The sequence below is a fragment of the Eptesicus fuscus genome, chromosome 17 (genome assembly GCF_027574615.1).
Source record: "Eptesicus fuscus isolate TK198812 chromosome 17, DD_ASM_mEF_20220401, whole genome shotgun sequence".
Lineage (NCBI taxonomy): Eukaryota > Metazoa > Chordata > Mammalia > Chiroptera > Vespertilionidae > Eptesicus > Eptesicus fuscus.
In genome coordinates, this window is record NC_072489.1 from 18920304 (window position 1) to 18941178 (window position 20875).

Sequence of the window (20875 nt, forward strand, 5' to 3'; positions counted from 1 at the left end):
GAATGCATAATAATCTGGCCACTCAGTGTGTATATATATATATATAGAGGCCCAGTGCATGAATTCATGCATGGGTGGGGTCCAGCCAGCCTGGCCAGGGGGAGGGGACATGGGCAGTTAGCTGGCCTGCCTGCTGGTCGAACTCCTGGTCGAGGGGACAATTTGCATATTAGCCTTTTATTATATAGGATATACACTGAGTGGCGAGATTATTATGCGTTCAGAGATCATAATAATCTGGCCACTCAGTGTATACACCAGGGATAACTATATGAGGATGGTGCCCCCCGAGAGCTACACATGAAGGCCTGCACTGTCATTCTGTGGCAAGCCTGACAACTGCAATGTCCCTTTTGGTGTCCCCACTGTCCCCCAGCCTTCACCGTTGGGCCCAGGCCTGGGGGGTGGGAGGGGAGCAGGGCCCACTCACCATCATCAGGCTCGTGGGGGACCCAGCTGTGCTTGGCGTTCTGGTGGAGGTAGTAGGAGTTGCGCTTGGCACACTGCTGGGCCCGGAAGTCCTCGTAGGGCCCCGGGCACTCCTCGCTGTTGCAGACCTGGTACTGGAACATGGGCCCTGAGCACAGGCGGCCTCCGTAGGCTGGGCTAGGGCAGCACAGGGAGATCCGGTGACCCTGCGGGCTGGGAAGGCTGGGCAAGGCCGGCTTCCCACAAGGCAGCTCAGCCTCTTAGACTAGCTTAAAAGGGGGCTCTACTAACTGATAAACTATACAGGGCCCCCTGCTGTGGGGGCTGCTGAGCTCAGAGCCTGCTGTCACTGGCTCCATCCGTGAAGCATATGCCACCTGTTCCACTGTGCGGGGGGGAGGGAAAGAGATGGGGAAGTTGGGAACGACTAACCCTCCCAACTGGGCTAGAAGTCAGCTTTATTCATCTTTGTATTATAGTCTTTCAAATGTCACACAAGGCCTGACATACAGTATGAACTCAGTACATGACTCGCCTATGCCTACACCCCCAAGCCCTGACTATGCAATCTTGGATTAGTCACTTAGTTTTGCTATGCCTCCACTTCCCCTTTAAAGGAGGGACCACAATACCTCTTATTTTACCTGCCTCCTGAGGTGTCTGTGAGGAATAAATAAGAAAAGGGATTTTAAAGCAATCTGTACTCTCTTCTCCATTAAATGCCGAGGATCCAGTAAGATTATCGTGTATTTGCGTGCACCGGGTTACGGGGGCTCCGCTCGGACTGCTGGGAGAATTACATGGGTCCATGCAGGAAAGTGCCAGCGTCCCACCTGGCACAGAGCAAGTGCTCCACAGACGGGGATCGTTCTAACCGCAGCTGTCGTTTATTAGTGCTTCATCTGAGCTGGGCTGTACTGAGAGTACACATATTATTTCATTTAAGCCTCATAAAATAAAGTTATCATTATGGAGGAGCCAGTAACTGGTGGCTCTGATCACTACCCATTGTGACTGGAAGGTGGTTTATCAGAGTGGGCACCACCGGGCCTCGCTCTGACTCCAGCTTCCATACCCCCCACAGGTGGAAGGTACAAGGCCGTTCCTTTTGGCGCCTATGTGTGAAAGGTCAGTGCCACCATCTGACACAGGAACTGGCTGCTCCAGGAGGTAGTGAGTTTCCCATCCCTGGAGGGAAACAGCCGAGTAGGTAGGACCTATTCTGAAGATGCTGGGGAGGGAGAGGGGGTGTTTGTTACTGAGCCACGGCAATGCTAGGACCCTGCCACCCTGCAGTCCTCATCCCATCACTCATTGCATGAGGCGTGGGACAGGCCCTACCCTAATGAGGTTCAGACCCCGGGGTCCTGGAGCCAGCGGGCCCACAGGCCGGCTGCAGCGAGACCCCATCTCTCATCAGGCTGCTGTGAGCAGGCGGCTTCAGCCTGGGAGATGCAGTCCATGCCTCTGGCGCTCAGAAGTTCAAAACCATGGCAGGGGTCCCCACAGAAGGGATGATAAGGGGGAAATAGAAGGTGCCCTCAGAATGCTGAAAGTTGGGAGGGGTGAGAGGGAGGACTTGATATTAGAAAGAGGTAAGTTAAGAAAAGTTAAAGAAAGTTTTGCTCCACGTGGTAGAAAAGCAACTTGGGGAGTGTATTCTCCCGAGACGTGATGACTAAGCAGTTTAGATCAGTGTTTTCTCCAAGGTTAGCCAGAGGCTCAGGGTCACGGGAGGGCTTGTTAAACTGGCAGAGTCTTGGGCCCCCCAGACTCCCGGGGAAAACTTCTGTACACGAGTTTGAAAATGGCTGGTTCAAGTCCATTCTCAGATGTCAGACCCCGTGGGAGATGTCAGCCCCAGGTGGGAGGGATCTTCCCCCACCCACATTGTGGGTCCTCACCATTAGATACGCAGCCCCCTGCAGAGGTCCTTCTCTCTGTGCCCTCTCCCCGCTGCCTTCCCTCCAAGTCCCTCGGGCCTAAGCATACTCACAAGGGATTGTCACAGCTCCGGCTACGGGATCGCACTCCGCCCCCGCATGACCTCGAACATGACCCGAAGTTGGTCCAGGAGCTCCAGCCGCCATCCTGGCCGTAAGTCTGCTCTGGTGACTTCCAGATGCAGTGACCTTTGAAGCACCACTGGGACGGAGCAGAGGGCACGAGGTCACTCGGGGGCCATGCCATCTAGCCTGCACGGAGGCTGCCCAACTAGGCACATGGCACAGCTGGTGGGCAGCATGGGTGAACCCAGAGAAAGGGTCAAAAGGAGCACAAGCCTCAGGTTTTTGACCTTCCAAAAAAGGGCTCCCCTTTCTGAGTCTCTTCCTCAACTGTCCCATGCAGGGAAGTGTCAGCATCCCACCAGCACAGGGCCGCCGTGGGCGCTCAGGGAGATGGCGCCTGGTACACACAGCCCTCCAGAAATGGCAAATCACACTACTAATGATGATGATAGCTATGCAATTATTTGCTCACCGACCCAGGAGAAATCAAGGTCTGCTAAGGGAGAGAAGACACAGTCTTCCTATACTGGACCATCTAGAGTCCATCTCGGCTCACTACCTCGAAATCGCCATCCAGGGGCCATAAGCAGGTGTGTTTGTGGGAGGCAGGCCTGCCCCACGGGGAGACCCATCCATGCATCGAGTCCGAGAGGCCTGGGTTTGAATCCCAGCTCGGCCGTGACTAGCTGTGTGTGCTTTGGCGTAACTTGACCTTGCTGAGCCCCACTCTACTCATCTGTTCAATGGGGCTTTCTAAGGACTGGAGGCAGTAACACCTAAAAGGCCTCAGCACAGGGCCAGGCACAAAGGAGGCTCGGCCACAATGACCTTGCCTTCTCCTCTAAGGCCACTGGGAAGAAATACAGCAGAGCTCTCTGGGTCTCCTTCAACAGGTAACTCAGGTTCTCAGCCTTGGAGTCACCTGGGACCTTCAAAACCCCAGATGCCATGGCTGTGCCCCAGGCCAACTGAATCAGAATCTCCAGGGGAAGGGGATTCTTAAAGAAGCCAAAACAAGATGTGTTCTTCACAAACCATAAGATGCACTCATTTCAAGTGTACGATTCAATGAACGTTCACAAAGTTACAGTGTTGTGCAACCGTCACCACAACCCAACTTTAGAGCATTTCCATCACCCCAAAGAGATATAGCTCGTCCCAGATGCTGTCACTCCCTGTTCTGGGGGTGGGGACTTTTAAAGCTCCCCAGATGGTTCCAATTGTGGCCAAAATTGAGAACCACTGATGAACTGTTATGTGAAATAGTGACAGGAGAGGGCCTGGAACGCTGGTGACATGTGGAGGAGCCATACTGTCTCCGGAATAACAGCCTGCCGGGTGGGGAGCCTGCTGGGCCTGTACAGGCTAAGGGAGGCCCCAGATGGGAGCGGGAGGAGCCTGGTGAGGGCAGAGGACAGAGGACAGGCTGGTGCGGGGGAGTCCCCAGGGGCTGGGCTCACAGCTGAGGCTGAGTAATCATCACACCTCTCTCAACGTCCTGTTTCTTCTGAGCTCTCTCACGTACTCTGACATGATCAGTAACTTCCGAAACACATGAGGGTGGGCAGTGTGTGTGGTCAGGGCTCAGTAGGGTCCAGAGAAGTTCAGTAAATGGCCCAAGGTCACCACCCAGTGATTCCAGCAGAGCCAGCAATAGAGCAGAGGTGGGTTTCGGAACCCAGCTCAGGGCTCCCCACCTGACCATGCGGTCCCTCTGCCAGAGGAAGCCCTGGCCCATTCCAATGCATGTGGGAGCAAACACACAGCAAGAAAATACATGAAAGGTCAGGTTTGTTGGGTGGCGGGGGGATGTGTGTGGGAGAAACAGCCTGGGGGGACAGTAGGCAGGACGCCTGGAGTCCTCCCTTCATCCTTTCTCTGCTAATCACTCCCGGTGTGACCTCCACAAGTTCCTTAACTTGCCTGGGCCTCACTCTCCTCATCTGTGAAATGGGAGCAAGCATTTCTGCTGGGTGGGCTATGAGGTGATGCCAAATCCTGCCAACTAGAGGAGCAAAGGCTGTGGTGTGGGATGTGAGTGTGCAGGAGTTCATGTGAGGCCTCCCATGTGCACGGGGCTCCCATCTGTTCTCTGGCTCCCCCGTCCGTCTCCCCCCCACACACACACACACACACACATTCATTACACACTGGGTGAGGAGGCAGGGGCTCCCCGGGGCCTGACCCCAGGAAGTCACTCCTGCTGCAGGTACCTTGCCTGGCGCACACTCGGTCCCGTCCAGCGGGGGCCCCTTCTTGGTCTTGCAGAAGTACGGGTTGTCGGGGTGGCTGCACCACAGCTGCTTACAGGGCTCAAAGGTCGTGAACTGCGTGGCAAAGGGCATGGGGTCACCCGGCTGGACTGGCTCCCCAGCTCTGACAAGGGGGCAAAGGGCAGTGGCAGAGAGGAGGGAGTGGTGGAAGCTGGGAGGCAGGAGGAGCCTGTCCGGCCAGAGCCCCACACACCCTCCAGCCCAACCTTCCGCAGGTGCCAGCGGCCTCCAGGAACCCCTCCTCTCTCCAACAGGGCACCCCGAAGGGGCCGGCCACAGCCCACACTCCCGTCTCCCTCCCACGCCTCCCTCTCGGCCTTGGCCACTGAGCGGGGATTAGGGTTTGAGACTCTAGGGAGGCTGTGCCCACCGTGCCCCTGAGCCGTGCGCCTTGCCACCCAGCCCAGACAAGGCTGGACTGCCACCTCCCTCCAGCCTCACCCAGTCATGCCACAGGTTGGCAACTGTGTGTTTCCGATTGTCCAGAAAGGCCCCAACTTCCTTTTCTCTCCTCTTACCCCCGCCAGCCAGACAACCGTCCTTACAAATACAGCCATTGGGCATTAAAACCCCATATCCCAGGCTGTGTGTTCACCCCCAAAGCAGAGACCACGTGTCCCCGTGTGGCCTGGGCAGTGGGGAAGGTGACCATGCGCATGGCCTCCTGGTCCTGCAGAGCCGAGGGAGGGCTGCATTCCTGGATTGGGGGAGGGGGAGGCTCTCAGTGCAGTGAGTCACCAAGGCCTGATCCCTCAGAAAGCCCCCTGCCCTGGGATGTCCCCTGCTCTGAGCCTCTGCTTGGGCCGTGGTGAGTGACTATTCCATCTTCCCCGGGGCTAACACATTCTCCAGCCACTGCACGCGCCCACCCCTACACCTGGGGCTGGGTGGGCGGGTATGTAGCAGAAGGTGGCAGGGCCTGGGTCCTGGTCGTCCTGAATCTCCCTGATGGAACCGAACCTTTGGCCCCAGCTCCAGACGACCAGCCCAGCTGGGCAGCAGATGTTCTGTGAATGACCAGCCCGGGTCACGGAAGGACATGGTCCCGGCGACCCGGCTGGCAGGGGCCAGTGGGAACTCACCGCGGAGCAGGTGTGGTACCCGGTGCCGAAGTCAAAGCGGCACTGCTCGTCCATGGAATAGTCAGTGCCAGGCAGCTCCGGGGGCTGGGGCCAGGCGGGTGCAAAGGGGTCATCCAGGAGGCAGTCGTAGGAGCTGCCGGTGAAGACAGGAGGTGGACCAGGCTGACGCGGGAGCCCTCATCCGGAGCAGGAAGGCCGGCAGCAGTCCAGCCCTCTGCCCTGCGCTGTCTCATCGCACACAGGGCCTCACGTCCACCGCCTGTGTCTGGGGTGCTCCAGGGCAAGGGCACCCAGGGCGGGGTTAGAGCTCAGCTTGTCGCTACCTTACAAGCCAGTTGTGCCCACGTTAGAGGAACACGCTCAGGCCAAGATGAAGGGGTGGCCCATGGACAGTTGGAGGGCTCACTGCACTGAGGGTGGAAAAATCCAGCCTGCCATGCAGGACGCAGGAGGCTGGGTCCTGGCCAGCTGCCATGCGAGGTGAGCGCAGTATGTCTGCCTGTACCTGTCCCGCCCAAATCTACTCTGTGCCCATTCTCGGCATTGCACTCCCAAGTCTAGCACTCGTACTGGCCTCCCTGTCCCTGGGGGCCCAGACGCTAACCAGCAAAGCTGTGGATTGAGTGTGCTTCCAAGTGGCATGGCATTGGGAAGGGAGATGACTTGGGGGGATGAGGTGGCAGGCCGCATGCTCCCCGACCCTGGGCCCCGAAGGGGGAGGTGACGTACGGAAGGTAGCGGCTGAGCTCCAGCTTGCTGCAGCGGGACCAGTGGAAGCGGTGGAAGGCAGCCTGCACCAGGGGTGCCATGACGCTGCCCAGGCTGGTCTCATCCGCGCAGCCGTTGCCCTGGCCGTCATGCTCCATGCCGAGCCTAGAGGGGGCCGGGGGGACAGAGGGCAGCCTCGAGTCAGGCCCAGGGAGCCCACCCCTGGGAAGACGGGGAGGTGGGCCAGCGATGGGAACGCTGCCCTGACCAGGCTTCAGACTGTGCCTCCTGGCCTCAGTCTCCCAACCAGGCAGTGGGGAGGACCATCTCTCTGGGTGGAAGCTGAGGCTCCACTCTGTCCCTCAATAGGGCCAGACTCATTCTTCCCCGAAAGCCTTGCCCCTGCTGATCTCTACTCCCAGACACTCCGCCCAGGACGCCCTCCCTGGCCGCCCAGCCCATGGGCTGACCTCCCACAGCAGAATCTGCCTGTGCCTCCATTAACAGCTCGCCTGCCATGAGCTATCTTCCCACCAGGCCTTGGCCTCCAAGTGCAAGGCCAGGTCTCATTCAGTTCAGTTTCAACCTCACTGACTGAGCCGCCTGTGCCAGCCTCTCAAGCTTCTCCAAGACCCCACAGTGCTTAGCACAGAGCTTTGCCTGTGGTATGCACCTACCATAGGACAGTTTACACTTCCAGGTTTGCTCTCTATACTTAATATTTAACGCCAAAGCCCAAAGGTTCTAAATTCTTAAATACTAGACAGACACATGGTCCTCTAAGCTTGACCCCTCCACATGGAGAGGCCTCTGCTCAGTGAAGAGTGAACATTCCCTGCCTCCTCCTCTCCCCCTCCCCCCAAAAAGGAAGACAGACTCCTGGCTCCAGAATGTGTGGAACCATCAGCTTCCAGTGCAGGAAGGGACCTCCGAGGTGGCTCTGGTGTCAGCCTCCATGTTGCAGATGAGGAAACCAAGGCCCAGAGAGTAGGTACCACCTGCCCGGGTGGCAGAGCTGGGATGGAATCTGCCTGGGCTTCCTGTGCTGGCAGGGTGGATGCAGAGAGGAGCACAGAGACTGTGGACGGCATACCCAGCCCCTAGGGCAGGCCCACCCCTCTCCTTCCCATGTCCCTCAGACTGCAGGGATCAGCCCTCCCTCTGTGTGTGGACTGTTGAGTGTGAACCTATGGGCAGACACGGCTGGGAGGCACGATGGTGGCACGTGCAGGTCACCACCTGACACATCAGATACAGCTGATTGGCTTTCTCCCAGCATGTAGCTTCTCGTGTGCTTCTCTGTCCTGTTCTCCACGGAGGCCCCACTCCTAGAACTGGGCCTGGCACATGGTAGCTACTCGAGAAATATAGGGTGAATGAATGAACGAATGAGTACGCTCTCTACAAAACCCAGGCTCAAAGATCAAGCAAGCCCGCCACAGCGGAGCACAGTGTGGAACTGGTCTCAAAGGGCCTCGAAGTGTGGTTGGAATGGAGGGGAAGGGGGCGTGGATCGAGACCACCCAGACACTGACCACAGCCTATCAATGGGACACTGCCATTGACCTTCTCAAAGACAGGGCCTCATCTAGTCCCCCATTCCCTGGGATTTGGGGGCTGGACCCAAGGCAGGCCCAGAATTGCTGTCTGGGCCCCTGAGCTCTCCCCCCACTCAGGGCAGAGCCTCACTGAGGGCAGCTCCTCTGGCATCTCCCGAAACACTGGCACTGGAGCTTGATCTGGGGCAACGCCTCCCACACCCACAGACCACCTCAGAGCTCGCCGTGCTGCCCACACTCTCGGTGCCACTTACACATGACCAGTCTCGTGGGCCACCACGAAGGCAGAAGAGAAGCCGTCCTCGTGGTTAAGGGCACAGCTTCTCAGGGGGTGGCACATGCCAGTGACAGGTGCATACCCTGTGGGGAGGGGGGAGGGCAGAGAGAAGTGATGCACGGTGAGATAAGACGCGCCGAGCAGGCCCAGCAATCCACAGGGCCATGCTGACCTGGCCGCTGCCAGAGGGTCCCTGGAGCAGGAAGCATCCTTGTGAAGTCCCACCTGCAGTGGAGCAGACTGGACCCAGCTGCCCCACATCCAAGGCTGTACGGCTTCTCTCTTGGCTGCGCCCTCCCCGTACCTGTCGGCCAGACAGGCCCAAACCTGCTCATGCCTGACTTCCACGTCCCTCCAGCCAGCCAGTCAGTTGGTCATTTAACAAATAAGCCTTCTTTTAATGTGGGGCTAGGGTGCACTGTGTTAGTCTATGGGAAAACAGAGGAATCAGATCCAAACCCCCCACCTCCTCTCTGCCACATACCCACACATTAAGGAGCAGGTGGCTTAGCAGGCAGACTTGGGGGGAGAGGTTAGCTTAGCTGTGGCCTGCAGGGCCAGAGTTCGAGGAGCACAGGGGGCATACAGGGGGATCTGAGGAAGGGGATGGGTTCAACTGAAGGGCCTGAGGGGACCAGGGATGCCTCCGGTGGCATAGAGCTGGGCCTGGAAGGTGAGACAATTCTCCACGGGTCGGGGAGGGAGCACGTGGTGGGGAGAACACAGGTGAAGGAGCAGGCACGGCTGTGCAGGCCTCGGGGGGCCATGGGCATTGCAGTGGGGCTGGGATGTACCAGCAACTAAATAGCAATTGTGGGCAAAGCCTGTGGTGTAAGGGGCCTGCTTCCCAGCCTCCCCTGGGGCCTAGTACGGGCTGGGACACAGACTTGGCTGGGGAAGGCCTCGGAGGAGGAGGCGACGGGAGAGAGTGCTCCCTGCCTGGGCCTGCAGCTACCAGACAGTAGGGCCTGTCCTTAGAGCTGCTGAAGTGCTCTTTTATCTGAGATGGTGTGGGGGCTAGCGATAAGTAATGAGATGCGGCGGTGGGAAGGAGGTTCCTGAAGGTCTGAGATACACTTGGGTTGCAGGTACACATGTGTCTAGGTGCATGTGTGTGTCTGTGTACATGTTTCTATATGTGTAGTGTGTCTATGTGTGTCAATGTGTCTGTACATGTGTTTATGTGTATGTATAAGTTTCTGTCTGTGTATACATGTATCTGTGCACATATATCTATGTTCGTTGTGTGTAGGCCTGTACATGTGTGTCTGTGTGTTTATACGTGTGTGTGTGTGTGTAGCTGTATGTGTGTGAAAGCCCACATTTGGGGCTTCAGGGATTCAGACAAGGAGCCCTTTGGGCAGAGGCATGGCTGGCTGACGCACTTCTAGCCTCAAACTAGAAAAAACTAGGAAGCCCTCAACTCGGAGCCTAGACATCCAGGCCGAGTCTCAGATCTGCCTCCTCTGTAAGGCAAGGACACAGGCGAGCCTCTGCACACCTGGTCCCCCACATGGAAAACTGGGGGTAGTCAAGGCTCCATGTGTTCGCAGAGCGCTTCCAGTCACACTCTGTGCAGACATTTCATGCACCCTCGGCCCTTCCAGCAGCCCTGGAACGGAGGAAGGCAAACACTACGATTTTCCCCATTCGGCAGTTGGGAGGACCCAGGGAGATGAAGTGAGCTTGGGTCACTGGGCTCGAGAGGCGTGCAGCTGCGGGCAGAGCACGCACTTCCTTCCCAAAGTCCACACGAGCCCCACTAGATGCCCACGACTTGGATGAGGACGGATGAATACAGTGTGGGCAGATGATGGCAAGCACGGAGCCACCTGCAGGCTCAACCAGGACAGCAGGGGCCAGAGTGGGGACCCCTTCACTTCCTCTGATCCTCAAGAAATCCTTGCCAAGCTTGCCCACCTGTCCATCCAGGTCCTGTCTCTAAAGTCCCATGGACCTCTTTGCTGACGGGGAACCTGGCCCCTGACCTCCGAGGGTGGCCCCAGAGCGAGCGCAGCCCGGAGCCTCAGCCTCTGGCCTGCACTGCACGCACCTGGCCCGGGCAAGCACAGTACCTTGCATACCTGAGGGCCCAAAGTCCTGCCGGGTGAGGAAGATGACGTGGTCGTGGTGCTCTGCGTGGCCGGGGTCCTGGCGCTGCTGAGAGTGGGCCCAGCGACACACCTGCTCCAGGCTGCGGGAGGGGTTCCCACGCTCAATCAGGCTCAGGGACTGCGGGCCGGAGAGTATCAACAGCAGAGTGGTGGGTCGGAGCCCCCAGACCGCAGCGAGTACCCGACAGCCCCCTCCCACTGGCAGAGGAGAACACTGAGGCCCACGGGACTGCAGTGTCTGTCACAAGGTCACTAGCTGCCCCAAGGTCACTGACTCTGGCTGCTGCTGGCATTCCCTCCTACTTTAGGGAATGTTCATGTACCAAGCCCTGCACGGGGACACCTGTCTGCTAAGAACTGGTCACACATGACCTCTAATCTCTCAGCTAACCCGCAGGCAGGTGGTTCTGAGCGTTTCCTCTAATATATTCGCTGTTATTTAATCTTCACAAAAGCCCCTGGAGGAAAATGTGTTGCTACCTCCATTTAGGGGAGAATGAGCAACTGGTCTATGATGGCAGAGCCCAGGGCCCGCGGCCCAGCCATAGCAGGACCTGCTTGGTCACTGCCCCTTTCCAAGCCCCGCTTTCCCCATCAATCCTCAAGGGGAGGGACCCTCAGCTGTAAGGATAAAGGATGGTCCATATAACATATTGGAGGGAACCCAGGCGTCCCTGCTCACCATCCCCAATGCCTCTGCCACTGAAGCCTCCTGACACTGTCCCCCTCCTGACACCGTAGCTGGGACGATGCAATGGCCCCACACCCCTTCTCTCTCCAGAGCCTGCCTGCTGACAAGGGGGCTTACTTGTCGGTAGCCAACCATGATCAAGCGGACAAGCGCAATGTTAATGTGCGTCCCCAGGGACTCGTCGTGGTAAATTTCATTCACCTGCAAGGAGAGAAGAGTGTGCAGTTTTAAGGGACACAAAGGGTCATGAAGGGCCTACTACGAAACAGGGCACTGGGCCAGGTACCTGACACACCTTCTCCCATTTCATCCTCACCATGGCCTTTTGAGCAGGCATTCTTTTTTAAAAATATATATATATTGATTGATTGATTTCAGAGAGGAAGGAAGAAGGATAGAGAGATAGAACCATCAATGATGAGAGAGAATCATTGATCGGCTGCCTCCTGCACGCCCCCTACTGGGGATCGAACCCACAACCCGGGCATGTGCCCTTGGCCGGAATCGAACCTGGGACCCTTCCGCCTGCAGGCCGACACTCTATCCACTGAGCCAAACCAGCTAGGGCTGAGCAGGCATTCTTACCCCTACTTTACAGATTAAGAAACTGAGGCAGAGAGAGGCAAAATGACCTGCCCAAGGCCACGCAGCAAACGGGCTTCAGAGCTGGGATTCAAATTCTAACTCCAACTATGAGCTCTCTCCTCGGAGCCGAAGTGTGAGGGGCCTGGTCTCAGCCACCCTGATGAAGGCTCTCATCTTTCCGCATCTCTGAAGAGCCCTTCTGGGATGTCATCTGGGTCAGGTCGCTCCTTCTCACATCCTGTGTACCTTTCCAAGTGCCACTAGAATCACTCGTCTGCCCTGGGGGGCCTGGGCGCTCCTCCAGGCCAAATCCAGGGGGAAGCACGCTAGGACTCTGGACCAGCAGCAGCAGCAGCAGCAACATCACATGGGAGTTCATTAGAAATGCAGAGTCTCAGGCCCACTCCCAAGTCAAGGTCTGCATTTGAACACGCTCCCCCGTGCTTCTCAGGCATGGTCAAGTTTGAGGAGCACTGCATTGGATAGCTCCCTTGTCCCACAGCCCAGGGACCTACGGGGCAATGCTTGCACAGTTGATCAAAAATTGCAGTCTTCTCCACTCCCCTGTTCTCACCACTTCTGTCTCTCCATGCCCTTTAGCTCATGAGCAAAGTAACCAGCCTACAACCCACAAAGGAACTGCTGTCCACCAAATGGAGAGGTGCATCGAGGCCAACCTGCCATGTGAGAGTCCCTCGGGGAGGGGAGAGCCGGGAGGGGGACTGGAGGCCTGCTCCTGTGCTGACGCACGCAAGGACAGAGCCAGGCTGTGCGTGCAGGGCTGCAGCAGCTAAAACTGCAGGCATCACAGAGCCCCGCCCACTCTCTCAGTGCCCAGAACTGGCAGCTGCTCCAACTCATGAGCATGCAGCCTTAAGAGCTGTGAGCATGAGGCTTCCACCAGGGTCTGCCTGGCATCCATGTCTGGACCCAACTGAGATCAAAGATTGCTACCCACTGTGGGACAGCTGATCCCCCGCAAATCCCCACCACAGGGAATGATGGGAAGTCCAATGGGTGGCAGTGCTTCCTTCCACCCTCCTCTCCTCCCCAGCATCGTGGAAGCAAAGTGTTCAAATGCATAAAGAGATGATGTCCTTCTCAACCCACATGCTCCTGACTTATCCTGGAGCTGAGGGGTAGAAAATGTGAGATCCAGTCAGCCACACACACATTTTCTCCCTAACAGAATTCCAACCTAATGATTCTTTGCTGATCTGCAGAAATGATCATTGATCTGCAACAGAATGACTTTTAAATAACTTCAACATCTCAGCCCCTCCAACACTGGGACATGGTCTTCCTTCTACAAGGGGGCGGGGTCAGTGTCTCAGACCCGCCTGACATCCCCTAGAGGCATGAAGACCACGGATGGGGTCATGGGCAACACACACGCTATACAGCCACATCTGTGCCCCACACAGACACATGTAAATCCACCAGCCTCCCAGGGGAGGAAGAGGGAGTGGTCACTGGGATGCTTTGGGGGAGGGGTACATCTGCAGGGCCTCTGGCATTTGGAAGTACCCAACACCATTTCCCTCCTGCCTTCATCTCTCTCCAAAAGGGAACAGGCAAATTGCTGCCAGAATCTTGCCATGTTACTCACTTCTGTCCCCACACTCAGCAGGCCAAATGCTCCATTCCTGGGGACAGATGGTGACCAATCTCTTGGGGACTTCTCTCCAAGCTCACGTCAGCCAAAGAGAAAATCTCATAAGCAGAAAGAGAGAAGGCAGATCACTCACCAAGGCACGACCAGTGGGTGAGGACAGGTTTTCAACAGTAACACAGGAGACACTGAAGTGGCACCAACAAAACACCAAGATAAAGAAACGTCAACCTAGAATCCTGGGCCCAGCACACTATTTTTAAAGAACCATGATGAAATGAAGGCGCTATCAAATAAAACAACAACAACAAACCACTGGATATGTTACACAGACCCCACTAAAGGATGTGCAGGAGAGGAAGATGGAAAACAAATCCAAAAAAGTGGCCTAGGGTACAAGAATGGATGAATCGTTTTGAGGCTGTGATAGGAGCGGGGTTCAGCAATGAGATAGTCTGGTCTTTTCTTGTATTAAATAAGGATAATAAAAACAAAGTAGTTCTGTTTTCCTCCCTTGTTCCCCCACTAGAAGTAGAGGTGGGGTTGGCCCTGCCATGCCAAGTCTCCTGGTCCGGCCCGCCTCTGGGGCCCTGGCAGGCTCATCTGCACTCACCCCTATCCGCGGTGAGTAGGGACCTCAGGGCTTACATCCAGCTGGACCCACCATGAGGCCTTGAACAGGCCAAGGAGGAGGTGGGTCAGGGCTACCATGTCCAACCGGAACTACGGGAGCCGCCTGGCACATGGGTTCGACCTACAGTGCCAAGTTGGTGCTGGAGCCACAGTCAATAAATGCAGCTACCTGAGAGGCCCGCCCCAGCCCTCTGGAACACACACAGGCAGCTCCCTGACAGGCTCCAGCCTGGCTGTGCACCCACGGCCCGGCTTTGCCAGCCTCCCAAAGGCCAGAGGGGAGGCCAGAGAGGCAGCGCAGGGGGAACAGGAATTGCTTCGCATGGCAGTGGGCACAAGCGTGATAGCGCCAAGACACACCCACCGGGCAGAAAAGAACACTGTGTCTGGTCTCCTTGCTGCCATGACACAGCCAAGTTCAAGGTGGTCTGCCAAGGCCCCCAGGTTAGGGTTCGGCATCACATATTGGCCTGGGATGCCCACTGGGTGTGCACCAGAAAAACAAGCAAAAGTCAGGACTCTCTCCGTCCACGCGGAGACAAAACTAGTGAAGAAAGTGGATGGCTAGAGAGTGCTGGGGCTGAACACGTTCTATGTGCCAGGCTTTGCTGTGCTGAGGGCTTTGCATACAATCTCCCGACAACCTTATGGAGACAGGAATGATTCCCTTTTCAGAGGCAAGCTAGCCGAGGCTCCGAGAGGTTAAACAACTTGCCCAAGGCCATCAGCTGGGAAGTGGGAGGACCAGGATTAGAACTCAGATCTCTGTGACTCAGCCACTACACGCAGCTGCTCTCCAGAACCAGCTCCTGTGGCCAGCTCGCTGGGGTGGGCTTTCTCTGATCTGGGAGAGAAGATGAGGGAATTTACAACTCAGAGGAGGAAGGCAGGCCTTCAGGCACCCTGGTCACCTGAGCCCATAAGCCTGGCTCAGCTGACCATGGCATCAGTGGGCAACAGAGAGAAACTGAGCTCCTGGGGCCTGGGGTTTGCCAGGCAGCCCTGATGGTAGACACTCTGTCTCCACCAGCACACTTGTGCCCTTCAATCCGTATTTCCTCATCCTTACTTCAGAAAAGGCCGTCCCCCTTGTTAGGGTGGGACTATGAAAGAGGCTTTGTCTTCAAATAATTTGCAGTCTTACTGAGAAGATATGAGATGCAGGGTGAGATCCGAAGAGAAGGTTCAATGGAGGTAAGCTAAGCACAGTCCAAAGGAGTAGGGGTTGGTGAACCTTAAGCAGGACCGGCTATGGAGGGGGAGGAAGGGGGGGCGTGCGGGGCGGGGGAAGGAGGCTTCTAAGTCAGGGATGGGGAAGGAGAGAACTGCCCAGGGGCCAGGAAGCAACGGGCAAGGAGGCAGCTCAGCAGGAGACGGGTCAGAAAGAGAGGCTGGCCCTCCTGATGTCTCAGCCACATTCTCTGCACCTTCTAGAACCTACTTGCTAATATTCTCTCCTACATGCACCCAACTTCTGAATCACACAAAGGCTTTGCTGGGACCAAATGCAGGGTGGAGGTAGGTTTCCACATCCAGTAACCCGGCAATGCTGTCAGCTACAAGAACCCCTTCCCTGTCCTCCTGTAACCCTCACGGCCAGGACCTTGTGGCCGAGCCCGGGGAGCAGGGAGAAGGGAAGGAGGGACTATTGGAGTGGGAGCTCTAAATCCATTTTCCTGCCCATGGCAAGGATGCCCTGCTTCAGCCTGCGGCTGGAAGGGGGAGCCAGGCCCAGGAAGCTCACGGGAGGGCAGCTGGCAGCCTTCCCTCTGGACCCAGCCAAGATGGACTTCTCCTTGGTGGGGCAGGGACAGGGGACCCAGCAGAGAACGGTCCCCAGCCAACCCCAAGTTTCCTCGCTCCCAGGGAACATTGCTCCTGAGGCGGCAGGGAGCAGAATGTGCACCTATTTTGTGGCAGTCAGGTTCCGGAAGGTCTCACAAAAGGAGGGGCAGGCCTGAGAAAGCAAGACCTGGGGTCCAAGACCACTGTGCTCAAACAGGAAAGAGCGCCAGCCGTCATCTCAGGGCGGGCTCAGCCCACAGCTGCCTGCATCACCCACTGAACCCTCCTAGCCACCTGCCCGGAAGGAAGTACTATCCCTTCTTTTCTTTTTCTTTTTTAAATATATCTTTATTGATTTCAGAGAGGAAGGGAGAGGGAGAGAAAGACAGAAACATCAATGATGAGACTCATTGATCGGCTGCCTCCTGCATGCCCCCTAATGGGGATCAAGCCCACAACCTGGGCATGTGCCCTTGACCCAAACCGAACCTGAGACCCTTCAGTCCGCAGGCCGACACTCTATCCACTGAGCCCAACCAGCTAGGGCTCTTTTCTTTTTAATTAACAAACTTTTAAGTTTAGGGTAGTTTTAAATTCACTGAAAAGTTGCAAGGATAATACAGGGGATTCCCACATGCACTGGGCACAGTCACCCAGTTCCCCCATTATTACCACCTGCCACTACTCTGCTACACTGGTCACCACCTATGAACCAGAATTGACCTTAACCACTAACTAAAGCTCGTATTTTATTCCGGTGCCCCTCCCGTTCCCCCCAATGTCCTTTTTTGTTTTTGTTTTTTCCTTTCTTTTCTTTTTTTTTTTTCCTTCTTTTTGCTCTGGGATCCCATTCAGGACACATTTAGTCATCATATCTCCTTTGACTGCTCCAAGCTGTTTCTTCTCTCTGACATTTCTCAAACTTCCCTGGGTTTTGATGACCTCACTGATACTGGTTAGGTGTTTTGTAGACTGTCCTTCATTTGGGTAAGTCTGATGTTTTTCTCGCGGTTAGGCAGGGGTCATGGGTTTGGGGGAAGAGGAAGACAGAGGTGAAGTGCCATCCCATCTCATATGTCAAGGGTGCGTGCTACCAATAGGACTCATCACTGATGACACTGACCTGGCTCACTGCTGAGAGTGTTTGCCGTTTCTTCACGGGGAGGTCACGCTCTCCCTGCCCCTTCCTTGCTGTGCTCTTGGAAGGAAAGTCACCCTGCATAGCCCACACTCCAGGACTGAAGCCGATCTGGAGAGCAGTCTCGTCAGTTATGCGGAATTCTCCGCACAGGAGGTTTGCTTCTTCTCCCCCCTCTTACCTATTCATTCCGTTGTTTATGCATCAGGATGGACTCGTGGGTTTTTATTTTACGCTCTGGGTATAATTCAAAGCTCCATTATTTTGTTGCTCAAATTGTCCCAGCTTTGGCCACTGGGAGCTCCTTCCGTTGGCTCCTGTGTCTCTTTAACTCACCCCCTCATTTTTGGTTTGTTTTTGTTGGTTGGTTTTTTGGGTTTTGAGCACGCCCTAACTTCCTGGCACTACAAGATGCTCAGCTTGGATATCCCCACTTCTAGAGTCAGCCGTCCTCCCGGGAGCTCCACGGAGCACGGCCCGTGATCTCTGTCCTCGTGTGGGAAAAGCAGCCCAGCGTCATGGAGGAGCTGCCTTGGGACACGAGTGCAAGCCCAGCCTCTGCTGAAGAGCCTTCCCTGGGCTCTCCCTGCCCCGGACAGAATGAGGGCAGCACTGCTTGAAGGCAGGGGAATGGCCCCAATGCCCTCCCCTGCCCTTTCTCAGGCCCAGGCCCTGGCCCAGCCCTTCTGTCTCCCCGGCCCTGACCCTCTGAAAACAGGCCTACCTGGTGACTGCAGTCCAGGTGCCCCCGCCCAGGTACCTCAGACTGAGCATCTCGTGAGTCTAAGTCGCCCTCCTTTCCCTATTTACGACTGCAGTAGACCCGGTGGCAGCTATGGTGTGTTGTCAGTCCCTGTGCAAGAACCTCCTGTTATTGCTGGTGGCTTTCCAGGCCAACCGAAACCCCTCCACACTGCAGGCAGTGAGTCATTTAGGGGCTATCTGAGGAAGGAATGCGAGTCCTGGTTGTCTGAAGACGTCCACCGCCATCTTCCAGGAAGATCAAAAAGGCAGCCACATCAAAGCGTGCAGCATGAGTGTCCGTGGCAGAACCCCAGAGAAGAGAGTGGAGCACTCAGCGGCAGCTCCATGCTCTGCACGGCACAGGGGACAGTACTGTGCAGACAAAGACTCTGATGGCTCTAGGCTGAAAGTGACTCGGACGAGTAATATTCTGAATGTGAAGAAGTTATGGGAATACCTTACTTCCTCCTGTTGTCATATGTATGTATGCATAAGAGTAATCATTGATAAAAATCAGTCTAAATAAGGCAAAAAGGGCTCTTGTGATAAGTACAAATAAAAATGCAAGTGATAAGAAAATCACATCAGCGTCCCATTGGTAACACATTTTCTGCAAGTATACAAAATAAATAAAGCATCTGCCCTGGCTGGTGTGGCCAGTTGGTTGGGCATTGTCCCATGTACCAAAAGGTTGCTGGTTCAATTCTGCATCAGAGCACATGCCTGGGTTGTGGGCTCAATCCCCAGTAGGGGGCATGCAGGAGGCAGCTGATGGATGGCCCCCTTTCACATTGATGTTTCTCTTTCTCCCTCTCACTTCCTCTCTCTCTAAAAATCAATTAAAAAATATTAAAAATAAACAAATATATTGGGATGACATTGGTCAATAAAATTTAAATAAATAAATAAACACAAATAAATAAATAAAGCATCTGACAATCAATGGGGTCTTAGATTTTATGAAATGTGCTATGTATGTGTTCACACATATGTATGAACTCCTCTGTTTGCATGCCTAATTAGCTGTGGTACATGAAGGAGTATGCATCTATGCACACACATCTGTGTTACACATATTGGTGACTAGATGTGTGCACATGTATATGCATGTGTGTGAACACATGTACTACATATGTGCATGTGTGTACTGTGTGTGGATGCATATCAGCAATTCCTGCTGCCTTCAGCCTGGGATCCCTGCCCCTCCCCAGGTCCTCAGGGACTGACCCACGCAGTAACCAGAACTGAGCCCTGGTTTCCCCTGGGTTGGGACACTGAGAGCTCACTAGGGTGCCACACTGGCAGGCCCTACCTCTGAGGCCCCGTGAGATCTTGGAGGCTGAGGCTGCTCTCTGGGTGGTGGAAGGAGGACACTGAATCCCGACTCCTTTCTCAGTTGCCACAGGCTCAGCTCTCCATCCTCTCCCCACAAGTTCATGATCATGGCCCCGTATTTCAAAGGGCTGGCACTTCAAGCTGCCTTCTAACTAGGGCACCTCTTTAAGGCGTGGCTCTCTCCCTGGAGCCTGCACGTGGCCTAGATGGTTCTTCAGGGACCCAGCAACTGGGCCCACCTCACGCCCAGGCTGTTTGTGCAGGGTGGGTCCAGAGCGCACAGGAACAGACCACCCGGCCCAACAGAGTGCCTTCCACGAGCCCGCAATGCTCAGCACTCATCCCTACGACCCATTTCCAAAAGGCAGCAGCCCAGATGCCCCAGGTCGGCCTGCCTGTGTGTAAAGAGGCAGCGTGGAGGCCTGGAAAGACCCAAGCTCTGCTGGGTGATCTCGCCCCTTGCGCCCAGCTCCCCTCTCCTGGGTGTGGACGCACCAACCTAGCAAAGGCGAACAGAAGGTGAGCAAGTGTCAGTCAGGGGCACCTGTCGGTTTGGAACTGCTGCTTCCCACTTCGGGAGCTGAGGGGTGGCTCCTCAGACCACCCCGGGAATAGGACCTGGGGAGTCTGACAGTATGTCCAGTGTGATGCTGGGTACGAAAGAGCTTTGTGAACCGTGGAGCAATCTTCACTCATGAGGGGAACTCATCATGATGTCTCTCCTGCCAGGAATCCGGCATGCGTCCTTTTGTGTCAGACCCTGTTCTCTGCCCGGTGGGCTTGCCAGGAAATGCAAATACCTGTGTGTGGCCACTGAGCTAACACCGCGGGGCGGGGTTCTCAGCCTGGCCATGCGGGACGCTTTGACACTGACGGTTCTGCTTGGGGGTCGTCCTGTACACTGTAGGATGTTTAGCAGCATCCCTGAGCTCCCCCTACCAGATGCCAGTAGCAGCCACCCCCTCCGCTGTGATAACCAAAAAATATCTCTAAACGCCCCAAATACCCCCTGGGTCACAAAACTGACCTCGGTTAAGAACCACTGCCTTAAAGCAAGTGAATTTTTGCTTTGCTTGGGGGTCTCTGAGTGCACTAAAAGCAGTGGAGAGCTTTTTAGGGAAAAACAAAAGGAGAGAGAGGAATGAAAGGAAGGGAGCAGGGGCTGTGCCCATCCAGTGAGCAGAGAGGATGAGCTGCCCTGGAGGCTCACGGGCCCCGAAAGGAAAAGGCCTGGGAAAGCGACATTCTCCGACAGCAGGAAAGCAGCTTCTATGGTGTCCAAGCAGCCTCTGTGAGGAATAGTTAATACATTTTATGTGCTAACAGGCCACCCTCCTAGGCTGAGGCCACCAGGGTCCTGGTCTGACAGCCATCTGCACCCAAACCTCCCAGGTCTGGAAGGGGCACCCCGCTTTTCCAGGCATGACTTCGAAAGAGGCCCTGAGGTGGGTCAGAGCCGGTAGGACCCTCGCAGAGGCACCAGCCAATGTCTCCCCCACAGCCAAGCCCGACCCCTTTGTAGTGTCAGCCTAGCTGGGTGGGGTGAGGAGCAGGGTGGGCAGGGAGCCCACCACCCAGACAGATGGGCTGCCAAGAGAGGTCAGGCTGCAGACCGGCTCCGTGAGGACCGATGAAAGGCCTCTTTGTCTCCTCTCACCCTCCTTCTGCTCCAGCTCCAGGCCCTAAGAGGATCCCCATGTCCTCATGTCCAAGGGCATCTGCGCCCCAGTGACCGGTGCGTCACCCCCATGCAAGCGGAAGATCTTTGCCATGTGCCCCGCTGGCAGGCCCAGCCACAGGTGAAGGGTGTGAAGCTGCAGGATCCCGACTCTGCTGAGGGGCGGCGCTCCTCCCCACTCCAGGCTGGGAGCCCAGGGACCTCCTTCTCCTGCTTCCCAGAG

General features: G+C 55.9%; 1 protein-coding gene across 2 annotated transcripts in view; it reads right to left on the reverse strand.

The window, feature by feature from the left end:
• ADAMTS14 (ADAM metallopeptidase with thrombospondin type 1 motif 14) overlaps nt 1–20875 on the reverse strand; it is a 76112-nt gene that overhangs the window by 16255 nt on the left and 38982 nt on the right. The window contains exons 5-12 of one of the 2 annotated variants that reach the window (XM_008145418.3): nt 11260–11343; nt 10422–10569; nt 8315–8420; nt 6523–6666; nt 5794–5926; nt 4652–4765; nt 2426–2574; nt 431–606 (exon numbers count right to left, since the gene is read on the reverse strand). In XM_008145418.3, the coding sequence (XP_008143640.2) occupies nt 431–606; nt 2426–2574; nt 4652–4765; nt 5794–5926; nt 6523–6666; nt 8315–8420; nt 10422–10569; nt 11260–11343 (1054 nt within the window). Of the gene's footprint in view, nt 1–430; nt 607–2425; nt 2575–4651; nt 4766–5793; nt 5927–6522; nt 6667–8314; nt 8421–10412; nt 10570–11259; nt 11344–20875 lie in introns of both variants that reach the window. The other variant, XM_008145417.3, reaches the window with a different exon arrangement.